The 15,843-nt window shown below is 38.1% G+C and overlaps 3 protein-coding genes across 3 annotated transcripts; 2 read left to right on the forward strand and 1 right to left on the reverse strand.

Moving 5' to 3' along the window:
* The first annotated feature begins 4,385 nt into the window (after window positions 1-4,385).
* Window positions 4,386-6,667, forward strand: LOC143599576 (uncharacterized). Its single transcript, XM_077077490.1, has 4 exons — window positions 4,386-4,994; window positions 5,566-5,866; window positions 5,973-6,026; window positions 6,408-6,667. The coding sequence occupies exons 1-4, from the start codon at window positions 4,386-4,388 to the stop codon at window positions 6,665-6,667; spliced, it is 1,224 nt and encodes a 407-aa protein (XP_076933605.1).
* Window positions 6,668-6,816: 149 nt separating this feature from the next.
* LOC143599577 (uncharacterized) lies at window positions 6,817-7,291 on the forward strand. Its single transcript, XM_077077491.1, has 2 exons — window positions 6,817-6,973; window positions 7,092-7,291. The coding sequence occupies exons 1-2, from the start codon at window positions 6,817-6,819 to the stop codon at window positions 7,289-7,291; spliced, it is 357 nt and encodes a 118-aa protein (XP_076933606.1).
* A 4,520-nt stretch (window positions 7,292-11,811) lies between these two features.
* On the reverse strand, window positions 11,812-12,273 carry LOC143599578 (uncharacterized). Its single transcript, XM_077077492.1, has one exon. The coding sequence runs from the start codon at window positions 12,271-12,273 to the stop codon at window positions 11,812-11,814; it is 462 nt and encodes a 153-aa protein (XP_076933607.1).
* Between the last annotated feature and the right edge of the window lie 3,570 nt (window positions 12,274-15,843).

Here is a 15,843-nt window from a genome sequence, read left to right on the forward strand (position 1 = left end):
GGTGCCAACCGATATGGAGATTTAGCCATTGGTTTAGCTTCTGGAACTAGATCAGTTTTAAACTCGACTTCCCTTTCCTATGGAACTCCCGACAACTCATGTGGAAAAACGTCAGGAAATTTATTAACAACGGGTACTTGATCAAATTCCTTTCCCTTTACTTTTGTATCAATCACGTAGGCGAGAAACGTCTGATGACCATGCTTCATATAACTCCTCACCTTTTCCATCGAGCATATTATAATATCATTCTTTCGTTCTCCATGAACATAAACTTGTCTTCCAGTCGGTGACAAAAATTGAACGATCTTTCTATTACAAACTATAGACGCCTGATGTTGGGATAACCAGTCCATCCCAATAATAACATCAAATTCCCTTAGTGTAATAGGAATTAAGTCGATATAATATTCTTCTCCTTGAATAATTATTTTACAATTTCGACATACTTCGGAGACAACAAAGCTCTTATCACTAGCGATTTCGACGTCTAATGAATTTATTAATTTACTTCTACTAAAAGAACTATGGCAAGCAAAAGTTCTGGATACGAAGGATCTACTAGCTCCAGAATCAAATAAAACATAGGCAGGGAGGGAGTTTACGATAAAGGTACCTGTTACGACATCAGGTATAGCCTTCGCCTCATCTGCGGTGATTTGAAAAGCCTTGCCTTGGGGTTTTTGAGGTTCCAATTTCTTCACGTTCTCGGCAGTTCTCGGTCCTTCTGTCGCCTTTCCATTCCTTGCCCTTAACTCTGGGCAATCATTTTTCATGTGGCCCGGTTAATAGCAGTTATAACATAAGTTCACTGGACTAGTACACTCTGGTGCTGTATGCCCAAGTCTCCCACACTTATAACAAGTTGTGTTCTTATAACGTCATTCCCTGAAATGCCTTTTTCCACAAAACTGACAAGTACCAGATTCCTTCTTAAAGCTAGGTACTTTTGTAGGCTTAAAACTTTTCGCTTTCTTTGTAGGTGCTGCAGGAATTACAACATCTAGCTTCCGCTTCCCATCTCTCTCAACTTGTCTTTTTAGCTCCACCTCTCATTCACGAGCCCAATTAAGAAGTTCCTCGAGACTTCCACACTTTGATGGAGAAATAAATTCTCTTATTTCCGTTTTAAGGATAAGATGGAAACGAGTCATCCAAGCTTCTTCACTAGTGAAAAGAGAAGGGCAAAACTTGGCTTTATCATAGAAAATTCCAAATATTTCATCTGTCGTTTCATTGCCTTGACGCATATGAAGAAGTTCTTCGGTGATACGATCAATTGCAACATTTGGACTGAAATGTTTTAGGAAGATTGGTTTGAATTCTTCCCAAGACATATTTCTTATCGTTTCCCTACCTTTTTTTATTTTTCACCATATCCCACCATTCTTTAGAAATTGGTTCGTTGCGAACACCACTTCATCAGAAGCGTCGCAGTGACACGTATCAAAAATAGTCTCCATAACTGTAATCCACCTTTGGCTAACCAAGGGGTCTATTTCTCCTTTAAATTGTAACGGTTTACAAGCCATGAAATTTCTATACGCACAACGATGCGTTTCTACCTCCACTCTTGGTGCCGCTCACACATTCTCAAGAGGCTTTTCCACAATCGGTTCATTCTTTTTCAATTTTCTTCCAGCATAATTCCTATAGAATTTTGCATTTCAGCCAAAAGAAATGGAATGTTGACTTCGAAAGCCTTCCCCACCTCAATTGCTATCTGCTTGCGAATTTCATCGGGGACAAATTTTGCAGCATCATCTTGATGAGGTGAAGACGCAGATCTTTCTGAAGCATTATCTACATGCTTTTCTACATTACGGTTTCCATCACCGTGTACAATATTTCCTTCTTCCTCCGCCATATCTTTTTACTGTGACGAATAATTTATCTATTATTATTTTCATTCCATAATCTTATCTCTTCTATAGTACTTTATCTAAAGCCTTTGTACTTCTCAATCTATTGTTATGTCTAACAATTAATCTAAGGCCATAAAGCACAAAGCACCGTATATGCACATATGATGCAATATATATAATATATACATTACACGCACATCATTTCATGCATATTTATTTCCCACACTTACTTTTTTTTGTTTCCAACACAATATAATTATTGAGAATTCCTAACAGTATGATACAATTACTCTCTCATACTGGCCAGGTATGAAAGAAATATATTATACTTATCATGATCCCTCAACTACTACATTGTCTTTTAAACACACAAATTTCAGTTTTCACATATATATTCTTTGTTATTTTCATTTATGCACCCATACAAAACTCCCCTTTGTAGCTTCCATGGACCTCTTCTGGACTGAAACCTCTCGTTTGTATATCAAGAGCACTTATGGTTTGAGTCTAAGTATTTATTTTGACTACTTAAATATCTCGAACCGTGCTCTGATACCAACTTGAAACACCCTAACTTTTTTTTTATAAATATAATACTTTTACTAAATACACATCAGCGTAGGTCCCAGTTTACATCCAAAATATGTCACTCGTGGTGATGTTTTACTTTATAGATTTATATATTGTACAAGAAAACATATATGTTTAAAAAAAACTTTATTATACAAACTTTTATATAATAGTAGGGTTTTCTTGTCAGTCCAGTCCGTCCATGAAGCTTCAACAATCTAGGGGTGCTTTTCCTGGAAAAATTTTAAAACATATTTTTATTAGCTTTCGCTAAGTAAGTACACCATTTTATAAAAATATGTTTTATATTCATCTGGAATTTAACAACCAAATTCCTTGGATTTCAACACCCGAAATCCTTATATTTACTCCACAATATTCTTTGAAAATTCAACACCCGAATTCCTTGGGATTTTAACACCCGAAATCCTTAACTTTACTCCTCATTATTCTTTGAGAATTCAACACCCGAATTCCTTATGAGCTCATTTTTAACCCATAAGGGTTATTAACTCTCCCTAATATTTGGGGTTCAACACCGGAACCCCCTTAAGATTTCAACTCCCGAAATCTTTTAAATATAGTATTAAAATTTTGGAGTTTCAACTACCGAAACCCTCGGGACTCGTAACCCGTATTTTTATTAGAGGCGCACCACCATATTTTTTTTAAAACTATAGCCTCTTTTTAATCCACACATTAATTCACATACTTGGACCCACAATTATTTCTCAAATAATCATATATATGCATATCAAAATAAACATATATAAAACGTTTGTAAAATAACATGATTATGGTCCGTGTACTTGCCTCTTGATGTAACTAACTCAAGTGTATGCGCCAATCACTCAATATTTATTGTCTCCAAATATAATATGGCTACTGTGATTCCTTCCTTAAATTCTTGTACTCATCATTCAACTAGAATTTTTGGTTTCTTTAAAATTTATGTGGCTTATCCTTCTATATATATATATGTACCCAAATTTACGTGTAGTGTAAGATTCCTTCAAGACTAAGCTTATCAATCTTATAGAATAAGGGATACCAATCTTATCCTTTCAACTTTCTTACACATTAAGAATGATAAATCATTATCCTATTATTATTATTATTATTATTATTATTATTATTATTATTATTATTATTATTATTATTATTAACGCACAACATCACTAGTACACTTTCACTTCTGTTTTTTTTAATTGTTATTTGTTTTATTTATTAATAATAATAACTTTTAGTATAATTTATATATTACTTTAAACGATATTCGATTACATCGAACACTCGTTTAAACACCTCGTATCTCAATGAGTCTTTTTACCCGCTACTTACTCGTTTACTAATATTTGAAATATAGACTTCAAATATTTTATTTTTATTCACAAAACGGGATGTTACATAAGTTAATTGAGTTAGTCTAGATATATAAGTTAAACAAATATATTATTTAGGTAGGACTTGGTTAGGGTTTAGTATTTGAGCCACCTCATGTGTGTTTGTGTCCGATACTTGGACTCACTAGACTGTGCAGCTACGCGACCGGTACACTTGCCGTTTGTGTGAATCTTAGTTAGATTATCCGTTTTATTTTAAGACTTAGTGTTGAATTGCGAGAATTAGTTATTAATATCTATGTATAGTTTTTCGCACATCATCCATTTTGACAAACGGCGAAGGCTCTTATTGATGTGTATGACGGGAGGATAACGCTTCCGGTTGGTGATGAGAATGTTACTTATGATGTTGCTAGGTCGATGAAGCATCCGAGTGATCATGATAATTTCAGTGATCCATGTCATTATGTTTATTTTCTAAACTCCTTTATTCCAGGTTTTAATACATGTCTTGACTAAATTTGTGTAGCCGATCTTGTTAAAGTTGGTATGGATAAAGAGTTAAAAGGAAGAGGTGGTGGAAGACATTTCTTGCTTGGCGGAGATTATGGAGGTTAGTGAAGTTAATTGTGAGAAAGATACAGAGAAATCCGCTCCGATGGAATTAAAAGTTCTTCCGTCACATTTGGAGTATGGGTATCTTGAAGAGGGTTCTAATTTGCCCGTTATTGTCTCTTCCAAGTTGATGGAGGAAGAAAAGATGAAGTTGATTGAGGTATTGAAGTTGCATAAAGGGGCGATTGCATGGAGACTTTCGGATATTCAAGGTATTAGTCCTGCTTATTGTACCCACCGAATTTTGATGGAAAATGAGTATAAACCGGTGGTTCAACTACAAAGGCGTCTTTACCTGACCATGCAAGAAGTTGTCAAGAAAGAGGTTCTAAAGTTGATGGACGCCGGAGTGATCTACCCGATTTCAGATTCTCCATGGGTAAGTCCGACCCAAGTTGTTCCGAAGAAAGGCATGACAATTGTTACGAATGAGAAGAATGAGCTTATCCCTTCACGTATAGTTACCGGTTGGTGTGTGTGTATTGATTATCGAAGGTTGAATGATGCCACTAGGAAGTACCATTTTCCGTTGCCATTTATTGATCAAATGTTGGAGCGTCTTTATGTCAGCAATTTAATTGTTTTCTTGATGGTTTTTCAGGTAATTTTCTAATTCCAAATGCACCAGAAGATCAAGAGAAGACAACTTTTACATGTCCTTATGGCACATTTGTGTATCGTCGTATGCCGTTTGGGTTGTGTAATGCTCCGGCCACTTTTCAGCGTTGTATGGTGGCCATATTTCAGGATATTATAGACGTCCATGGAAGTGTTTATGGATGATTTTATGGTCTACGGTAATTCTTTCGATCAGTGTTTGGGGAATCTTGAAAAGATGTTGAAAATGTGTATTGAAAAGAAGTTGATGTTGAATTGTGAGAAGATCATTTTATGGGGATAGAAGGGATCGTTTTGGGTCATAAGATTTCAAGAGATGGTATGGAGCTGGATCGGGCGAAGATTGATACGATTAGTAGACTTCCTCCACCGACGAGTGTCAAGGCTATACGGAGTTTTCTTGGTCATGCAGGTTTTTATCGACGGTTTATTAAAGATTTTTCCAAAATTACCCATCTAATGACCCTACTCCTTGAGAAAGATGTTCCCTTTGTGTTTGATGAAATTGTTTGAAGGTGTACAAGTTTTTGAAAGTTCTTGTTTCACTCGATTAGAGCTTGCCTTTTGAGCTCATGTGCGATGCAAGTGATTATGCAGTTGGGGCGGTTTTGGGGAAAAGGCATGAGAAACATTTTCATCTGATATATTATGCAAGAAAGACGTTGAATGATTCCCAAGAGAACTACACCACCAACAAAAAAGAACTTTTAGCCGTTGTTTTCACATTTGACAAGTTTCGGTCCTGTCTTGTGCTTTCGAAGACCACCGTTTTTACCTATTATTCAGCTTTGTGTTTTCTCTTTAAAGGAAACACGCGAAGCCTCGTCTTATACGATGGATTCTTCTACTTTCAGAGTTTGACATAGAGATCAAACTTTCCCAGAAGATCCGAAGAGAGAAGAGGTTCGTGAAGAAGAGATTGGAGATGAATTTCCACATTAGTCTATTGATTTTTTTGCAGCCAAAAAGCAAGGTATGCCATGGTTCACTGATTTTGCTAATTATTTGTCTAATGGTATTGTGTTGAAGGTAATGACTACGTAACAAAAGAAGAAGTTTTTCCGGGATGTTACTCGGTATTTTTGGGATGATCCGTTTCTTTTCAATATTAGTGGTGATCATATTCTTAGAAGGTGTGTAACGAGAGAAGATAGGTTGGATATTTTGAAGCACGTTCATTAAGGTTTGACGGGAGGTCATCATGGTGCGCATGCCACGGCTCAGAAGGTATTTGATTGTGATTTTTATTGGCCGACAGTTGTGAAGGATGCTATGGAGTTTGTTAAGACGTGTGATCCTTGTCAACGCAGCGTTAATATTTCATCTAAAAGTGAGATGCCCCAAAACCCCATCCAAACTCTTGAAATGTTTTATGTTTGGGGCATCGATTATATAGGACCATTTCTTTTATCCGGTGGTTACAAGTATATTCTAGTGGCGATCGATTATGTTTCTAAGTGGGTTGAAGCTCAACCATTGGCCACTAATGATGCTTGGGTTGTTGTGAAGTTTCTCAAGAAATTGTTTACTCGTTTCGGTACTCCGAGAGCTATTATTAGTGATCGGGCACTCATTTTTGCAACGCCGTCATGGAAAAGGCATTGGCTCGTTTTGGAGTTACTCGTCGTACCTCTACCGCCTACCATCCAAAAATGAATGGTCAAGTCGAGAATGCAAATAGTGGGGTGAAGAGAATTTTAGAGAAAACGGTGGGAATAAGTCGGAAAGATTGGTCAGAGAAGTTGGATGATGCATTGTGGGCGTTTCGTAATAGATATAAAACAATATTGGGAACTACACCTTATATGCTTGTTCACGGTAAAACTTATTATCTTCCCGTTAATTTGGAACATCGTGCATTTTGGGCTTTGAAGACCGCTAATTTAGATCTTAACAAAGCCGCTAGAAAGAGATATTTTCATATTCATAAGTTGAAGAGCTTTGGGATGCGGCGTATTCACGGTCGTTGAACATAGAAGCGAAAAGAAGATTTTACATGACCGAAAGTTGAAGGGAGCTAAAGAGTTTAAAAAGGGTGATGAAGTTTTGTTATTTAATTCCCGTATGAATTTGTTTGCAGGTAAGCTGAAGTCGAACTGGACAGGACCGTATTTGGTGAAAGAAGTTTTCCCTAATGGAGCGGTGGAGCTAGAGAATCTGGACAACAGAACTTCATGGAAGGTGAACGGCTGTCGTTTGAAGCATTATCTAGGAGGGCCGGAAGATTCGCTCGAGATGGAAGAAACTTCTCTCGAACCATCATCTCAAATCACTGCATAAACTCTTGAGTTAAAACTCAAGTGTGGAGTTTGTATTCTTGTGCCATTTTTATTTTATTTTTATTTTTGAGTCATGTTGGGTCACTAACGTAGTTTTTTGTAGTTCTTCTTTATTTGTGTTTTTAAGTTTTTAAAGGTTTGAAGAAAGATTGAGCAAGCTAGCTAGACGATCCCTAAGGAAGAGTCTATGATTAAGCAAGTGTGGGGATGAAGTAGCAGTGGAGCCGTATACTTTATATTTAGTAATATTGGTTTTAAATAATCTCAACTATGCCCTATTGGTAAATAGCGGTCCCAACTTCAAAGTTGGCTGGTGGCGGTACCAAATAAAGGGGTATTTGTTATAAACCGATTGCGACTAATGGAGGTTAACACCGTTAGTGATTTTTTGGCGTGGCACGCCTACTTGTTAAAACTTGATTACAAAGGCAGCTTACTTTGCATCTAATGATAATGAGTAGGCACATCCTTTTTATACATTTGTCAACAATCACAAATCAATATAAACCATAATCATTCAAACCCAAAATCGATGGATCAAAAGCCCTTGTCAGTTAAAATTGTCAGAGGGTTTTTGATCAGGGAATGAAGATTATTAGAATGCATAAAAATGTTTACCTGATTGAAAATGAATCGAAGAATTTACGGCTCGTCGGAGCTCTAATGGTGACGACGTATCAACACAGGGCAAATCAATGGGGTCCATTTGTTGTGTTTGAAAACGAGTGAGAACGTCTGCCATAGTGTAAATCCCGTGATTTCGTCGGTGATTTAAGACTTATTTAGGAAACGATCTATAGCCTGTAAAAGCATAATAGAGATTGCGTCCATCTCATCTTAGGGTAAGAATCAAAAGATGTAATTAACTGGTCATTTCAGTCATTAATTTGGCGTTAAAAGCTCGCCAGAGTAGATGCCGGAATCATTGGCCGGAAAAACGTGGATGAAATAATGAAGATGGAAGTAACAATTCAAAGTTTCATTTCATACCTTTGGACCTTGAAAGAAAACTAAAACCACCCTCAACTTTTTCCATCTAAGCATCCACGTATTCATCACATAAGTAATTTTTGACAAGTAGGCGTGCCACGTCAGAAAATCACTAAAAGAGTTAACCTCCGTTAGTCGCGGTCCATTTAAAACATATACCCCTTTAGTTGGTACCACCACCAGCCAACTTTGAAGTTGGGACCGTTGTTTACCAATAGAGCATACATGGGATTATTTAAAACCAATATTCCTTATATTTATTTATTTGTTGCTGATTTGACATGTTTTATATATTGGTTGTTTTGGTGAATTACTTTGAATGCATAATATTTATCAATTTGATAAGATATATTATTAGATATTTTTGTTTTATATTTTCCGCTTCCGTTTGTGTGTGAGAGAAGGATGTATTGTTTGCTGAGCACGTTTGGAATTGTAGGGCAGCTTTGGAAGAAGATTTTAGCATCAAAATTCATGCGCATATTACCAGCTAAGTCTTTTTCATTATCTAGTTTATTTACTTTTTATTTGGTTTTTATTTTTTTATTATTTTTATTTTCAAGTTTTTAGTTTTTGTAGTCCGACTTTATTTTTTTTATTTTTTTAAGTCGTTCTTATCCTTGCATTGAGGACAATGCAAAATTTAAGTATGGGGATAGGATATTTGAGTCATAATTTAAATTCAATTTAAAAAAAATATAAATTAAAAAAAATATTTAATAAAAAGTTTTTAAAAATGTCCCTTGAATAAAGTGTTTTGTGTTAAAACAGAAAATGATAATAATTATCGGAAATTGGGTTTTCAAACTACTAATAATATGAGATAATATAAAGCAAAACACACTTAACTTGGGATGTGTCGGTAGGCTCAGCCTTGAAAATGAAAGGGCAATTTGATAAATGGGTAACGAAAATCTCTAGTGGGTAAAGCGTTTTGTCTGTGAAAAATAAGTAATGAAAGGTCGAGCAATACTCAAGCCTCAATTCTTGAATGTAAAAATATTGAACATATTATGAATCTTAAAATTAGAATGCGTTATCATATGATGCTTGGGTAGGTTTAACGTTAGAGTATGCTAAGTAGCCGGTGATATAAATTGTCTAGCTTTAGTGTTTTACATTTCATTGGCGTATGGTTTTATAGCCTTAAATCTTATATTGATGGAATGCCTCGGGTCCGGAGACTATGCATCTGTATATGGTTTATCATATGGGTATTCACATTTCCTAAGTGGATTTTTTATTATTAAAAAAAACTAAAAAAGCAAACCCGCAGCTTTCTACCAAACATAAGTCATTAAACTTGATCATTACGTACTTAAAGTACAAATACACTACTGGCTTGATCATCCACGTTGTTAGCCATGTGGGGTTCCCTTGCTCGCGTCTTATTACCATTAAGAAATGGACCACAAGGGACACGCCACATGTAAACCCTACAGATGAATTCGTGCGCACTCACCTATGGTGAAGGGTTCGGGGTATTGCTTGATAACGGGGGTATGTCATGTTGTGGGGAACACTTGCTAATTAATTAAACCTTTATCATATCTATTGGCTTCTTTGGTAAACTTTGATGCTTAAATTTATGTGGATAAACAATATCCTTAATCGTTTTAACTATTCATAAAATAAAATAAAAAACAACAACAACCATACCCAGTAAAATTCCACCAACAACAAGTCGTCAGCAGGGTCTAGGGAGGGTGGGATATCGGCAAACCATACCTCCATCCCAAAGGATAGAGAAGTTGCTTCCAGAGAGACCCCCGGCTCGGAGACCATATGCATGAGACCAAGTAAAATAAACACAAAGTTCACACTAAACCTTTAGACCATAAAGGGAAAACATATCCCAATAATAAATAAATAACTTAATGGGCAATAGTAAAATACTTAAAGTGATGATAAAAAAAATAGGTAAATAAAATAATGGTATTAGTAATGAATACTACATAGGTGTTACAATATACTAATTTGAGAATAGGATATTGTAGTAATATATCATTTATCCCTCGAAATAAGGTAAAAAAAGACCCCGTGATAGGATTTTAATCAAAAGTCTACATTTCACCTAAAATTCCTTAACCTTAATCCTACGTCTCCAAGAATTCCTATCCTCAACCATGTCCTCGGAGAGGTGCACATCTAGCAAATCATGCTTAATCCTTTCGACCCAAGTCAATTTGGGACGTCCTTTGTCCCTCTTCCCCTCTATAGTAATATTTTCTACGGATCGAACAGGAGCTGTCGTCTCTCTTCTCTTCACATGTCCAAACCATCTCAATCTCCCTTCTTTTATTTTATCTAATATGCTAGCCACCCCTAATCTCTCTCGAAAAACATCATTTGTTATTCGATCCAATCTTGTGTTCCCACATATCCGCCTTAGCATTCCCATCCCTGCTACCTCGAGCTTACGCGCATGTGACTTCTTGATGGCCCAACAATCTGTTCAAAATAACATAGCAGGTCTAACCGCGACCCTATAGAATTTACTCTTTAGACTGGTTGGGAATATATTGTCATATAAAACTCCTGTAGCCGCCCTCCATTTACTCCATCCTACCTGTACACGGTGTGCCATTTCACTATCTATTTCCCCGTCACTCTGGACAAACGATCCTAGATACTTGAACTTCGTTACCTGCGGAACCACTTGGTCTTCGATTGTAATCTGGACCTCCTCATCATCAAGTACCCCGCCAAAGTCACAATGGAGATACTCGGTCTTAGAGCGACTGATCCTTAAACCTTTCCCTTCTAAAGCTACTCGCTACTCCTCTAACCTCCTATTCAGATCTTGTTTTCTCTCAGCCACTAACACAATATCGTCTGCGAACATCATGCACCACGGAACTGTCTTCTGAATCGACTTTGACAACTCGTCTAAGATTACTGCAAAAAGGAACGGGCTCAACGTCGACCCCTGGTGAAGGCCTACCTCCACCGTGAATAACTCAGTGTCCCCCACGGGTGCACGAACGCTTGTTGTAGTGTTGTTGTACATATCCATTATCATCTCAATATATTTCCAAGGGATCCCTCTGCCCTCAAAGCTATCACAAAGCAATTGACGTAGTACGTTTTCGTATGCCTTTTCTAGGCCAATGAACACCATATGTAAATCACTCTTCTTCTCCATATACTTTTCCATGAGTCTTCTTAGAAGGTGTATAGCCTCGTGGTAGACCGCCCTGGCATGAAACCAAATTGGTTCACTGTAACCTGAGTTTCCCGTCTAATTCTAGTCTCTATAACTCTTTCCCATAGCTTCATAGTATGGCTTAGTAGCTTGATGCCTCTGTAGTTCCCACAACATTGGGCATTTCCTTTGTTCTTATAGATAGGGACTATGACGCTCCTCCTCCATTGATCTGGCATCTTACCCGACTTGAAGATAATATTGAACAAAGCAGTTAACCACATAACTCCTTCCTCCCCCATACACTTCCACACCTCGATAGGTATGTTGTCTGGGCCAACTGTCTTAGCCCTTCCCATCCTCCTTAGTGAATTCCTCACCTCTTTCTATGTAATATGTCTACAATAGCAATTATTCCGTTGTTGTTGTCGTAGGTGTGTGTTGTCGCTTTCTTGTTGGTAAGCCCTCTCATTGTTGAAGAGGTTCTGGAAATAGGTTTTCCATCTTAACCTGATGTCCTGCTCTTTAACTAGTACATGCCCATCCGCACCATTTATAAATTTCACAGTCCCTAGATCTTTCTTTATAAGCTCCCTTGCTTTGGCAATCTTAAACATATAATGTTCCCCACCCTTTGTTTCTAAACATTCATATATCCGTTTATAGGCATTGTTCTTTGCCTCAGACACTGCCTTCTTCACCTCCCTTTTAGCGTTTTTGTAGGACTCCCTCAATCCCAATCGCTCTTCCTCATTCGTGCACCTCATAAGCTCCCTGAAACTTCCTTGTTTGTCCCGTATCTTGTCTTGTACAATCTCATTCCACCACCACAACTCCTTATGCCCCATGTCTTTCCAGTCGTAACCCCGAGAGTCTCGTTCGCTACTTGAGAAATTTTTGTCACCATTGATTCCCACATTTGGCTTGAGTCCTCATCTACTCTAACCATGGTCGCCGAAAGAAGCTTATCCTTAAATAGTGGAAGCTTGTCATCCTTTAGATTTCCCTAACGAATCCTAGGTGTCCCTTTTCTCTCCCACCTATTCAACTTATTTCTGAAGCCTATATCTGCTACCAGCAGGCGATGTTGAGTCACAATCGTCTCCCCCGGTATCACCTTGTAATCCTTCCACCAACGCCGGTCTCCTTGCCCTGTCAATATGTAGTCGATTTGTGTATTGCGTCCCCCGCTGCTAAAGGTAATCAAATGTGATTCTTTTTCTTAAAGAACGATAAAATACCTAGGTCATGGGCCACTGCAAAGTCTAAAAGATCTGTTCTAGATTCATTCCTATCACCAAACCCAAAACCCCCATGAACGTCTTGGAAACCATCGCTATCCTTACCAATATGGCTATTAAAATCACCTCCTAGGCACATCCTCTCATCTCTAGGTATGGCCCTTACCACTGCGTCTAAGCAATCCCAAAAGTCTCTTTTTTCCCGATCTCCTAGTCTGACATGTGGTGCGTAAGCGCAAACTACTGTCACCACTTCCTCTCCTATTACTAGTCTTAACACCATAATCCTATCATTATGCCTTATCACCTCCACCACACTAGTGAGAAGTTCCTTAGCCACTAGGAAACCTACTCCATTCTTATCCCCATCAGTCCCCGAGTACCAAAATTTATAGCCATTACACTCGGGCCCTTTATGCCCTTTCCATCTAGTCTCCTGAAGGCATGCTATCTGAACCCTATGCTTTTTAAGTACATCTATCAGCTCCAACAACTTACCACTTAGAGTTCCTACATTCCATGATACCAAATGCAATGTATGTCCTCTACCCATTTCCATACCTACACCCCTCCTTTCCGGACATGGTCTCAAGTAATAATCATGGATTCTATGGTCTATGATTGCCACTAATCACACCACCCCAAGCAACAAGTCACAAAAATGTAGCTCACACGTCAACGTAAGACACAGAAATACAAACCACCCTCAAAGTGATAATAAATAGTATGTGTTAATAGATTGTGTCTAAAGTTTCTAAGGTTAGAAAACACAAATAATATTTTAAGAAGCCTTAGTTGGTTTAAAAAAATGTGTGGTGTGTGTATTTTTCTTTTCTCCTTTTTTTAGGGATTATATAAGAACTATTAAAAATTTCAATCAGCCTAATATGAAGTAATAAAAACTTGGTAACCTGGTTCTTGTTTCCAAAAATAGAGCAAGCCCCACCCACCCAATTCAACTTGTTGTTGCCGTTGTTAGTGGTTTGCCTGAGAACGAGTCCACGAAAATGAAAACTCCCAGTGGCTTGAGACAAGCTTTACCCAGAATTTGTTTGTCGCCGGTTACGTATCGCTCAAATGTCGTCGGTTACAGAAACTCCCAGTGGTTACGAAAACTCCCAGTGGTTTTGCCGTTGTTACGTATCGCTCAAATTTCGCCGCCATGAGTGGTCTTGATGGAGATAGAGTTAAAAGGTTGTGGGGTTGATTTGCAAGTCGGCACCGAGATCTTGGTATCTTGAAGCTTTCTTGACCGGAAGACGATTAGCTTCCCGTCGGTCGTTTCTTCATTTCTCAAACAGTGATGTGTCGGTGGTTTGTGAAGAACCTGTGAGAAATACACGAGAATTTACCCGGTTGCCGGAGAACTTGTCGTCGGGGAGGGTGGTTTGCAGGTGAACGTTGGAAAAGATGTACGGAGAGAAAGTTGTATAGAGGGAACAAAAGGAGTTGGGTCGTGTACTCACACAGTACGGCGACATCTGGATGGAAGAATCCACTTTCTGAAATCCCTGAAGATCCTACTAATTTGCCCTCCACCAGCTCTGTTCCCGGGCATTCAATTACGACAAAAATTCAACGAGATCATCGAATTGACAATGTCATAGGTCCTCTGGAAATAGGCTTGTCAACCAGAAGTCAGACCAGACACATCAACAGCCGTTTATTTTCCTGTTTCATCTCTTAGATTGAGCCTAAGTCAATTGAAATGGCGCAACAAGAGCCATGCTGGGTAGACGCCATGCATGAGGAATTGAATCATTTCGATATACTCAAGTTTTGGAGATTGGTTGAACTGCCAGTTGAAAAGAAAGCGTTAGATACAAGATGGATTTTCCGCAACAAGCAAGATGATACGGGTGTGATTGTTCGAAACAAAGCGTGGCTCGTAGTTCATAGTTTTCGCAGGTTGAAGGCTTAGACTACACTAAAGTGTATGCTCATGTGGCTCGACTTTAGGCTATTCAGATTTTTCGGGCATATGCTTCCTACATGGGATTTACAGTTAACCAGATGGATGTCAAGACAACAATTTTGTATGGAGAAGTGAAGGAGGAGATTTATTTGGATCAACCACCAGGGTTTTTTGATTCAAAGCATCCAACTCATGTTTACAAGCTATACAAAGCCCTTTACGGTCTTCACCAAGCACCTCGGGCATGGTATGCTACCTTGACGGCTCACCTACTGGGCATGGCTACAAGAGAGGAACCATTGATCAGACACTGTTCCCTAAAACTGTTGGAAAAGATTTGATCCAAGTTCAGATCTGTGTGGATGACATCATCTTCGGGTCTACCAGTACAGTACTATGTTTTGAATTTGAATAAGTGATGAAGAAAAGATTTGAAATGAGTTCGTTGGGGGAGATGACAACTTTTCGGGGATTACAAGTTCGTCAGAGTTCAATGGGAATTTTGTGCATCAAGGAAAATATGTCGAAGACATGCTTGCCAAGTTCGAATTTCAAGATTCTAAGAGCACGGCAACTCCTATGGCGGAAAGGCCTCTTCTTTCATCCGATCCGGAAGGGAATCTCATAGATTAAACTTACTATCGATCAATGATCGGATCCCTGATGTATCTCACCACCAGTCGCCCTGACATTATGTTTGATGTCTGTCAACGCGCCCGTTTCCAGTCTAATCCTAAACTCTCTCATTTAATTGATGTTACACGTATTTTTAGATATCTGAAAAGGCAACCGAAGCTAGGTCTTTGGTATCCCAAAAACTCATATTTTGACTTATACGCTTTTGCTAATAGCAATTACGGTGAAGATGAAATTGACAGGAAATCTACGTTTGTTGGATGTCAGTTCTTGGGTGATCGACTTATTTCATGGCAGTGCAAGAAACAACAAACAATGTCTACATCCACTGCTGAGGCTGAATATGTTGTTTTGTCAGCTTCCTGTTCATAGGTTATTTGGATGCAACATCAATTGTTGGATTACGGTTTGGAATTTCTTGATACTCCAATTTTTTATGATAATGATGTTGTTAATGCTATCGTTAAAAATCTTGTTAAGCATTCGAAAACCGAGCACACTGACATTAAAATTCATTTTATTCGTGACTGTTACGACCGTAACTTGATTCATCTTGAGCAAGTTCACACTGATAATTATGTGCCAAACTTATTTACAAAACCGGTTAAAATAGCCAAATTTAATGT

This window comes from Bidens hawaiensis, unplaced genomic scaffold (assembly GCF_021521415.1).
Source record: "Bidens hawaiensis isolate Kalapana, Puna unplaced genomic scaffold, B.hawaiensis_p1.1 tig00052387_1, whole genome shotgun sequence".
Classification (NCBI taxonomy): domain Eukaryota; kingdom Viridiplantae; phylum Streptophyta; class Magnoliopsida; order Asterales; family Asteraceae; genus Bidens; species Bidens hawaiensis.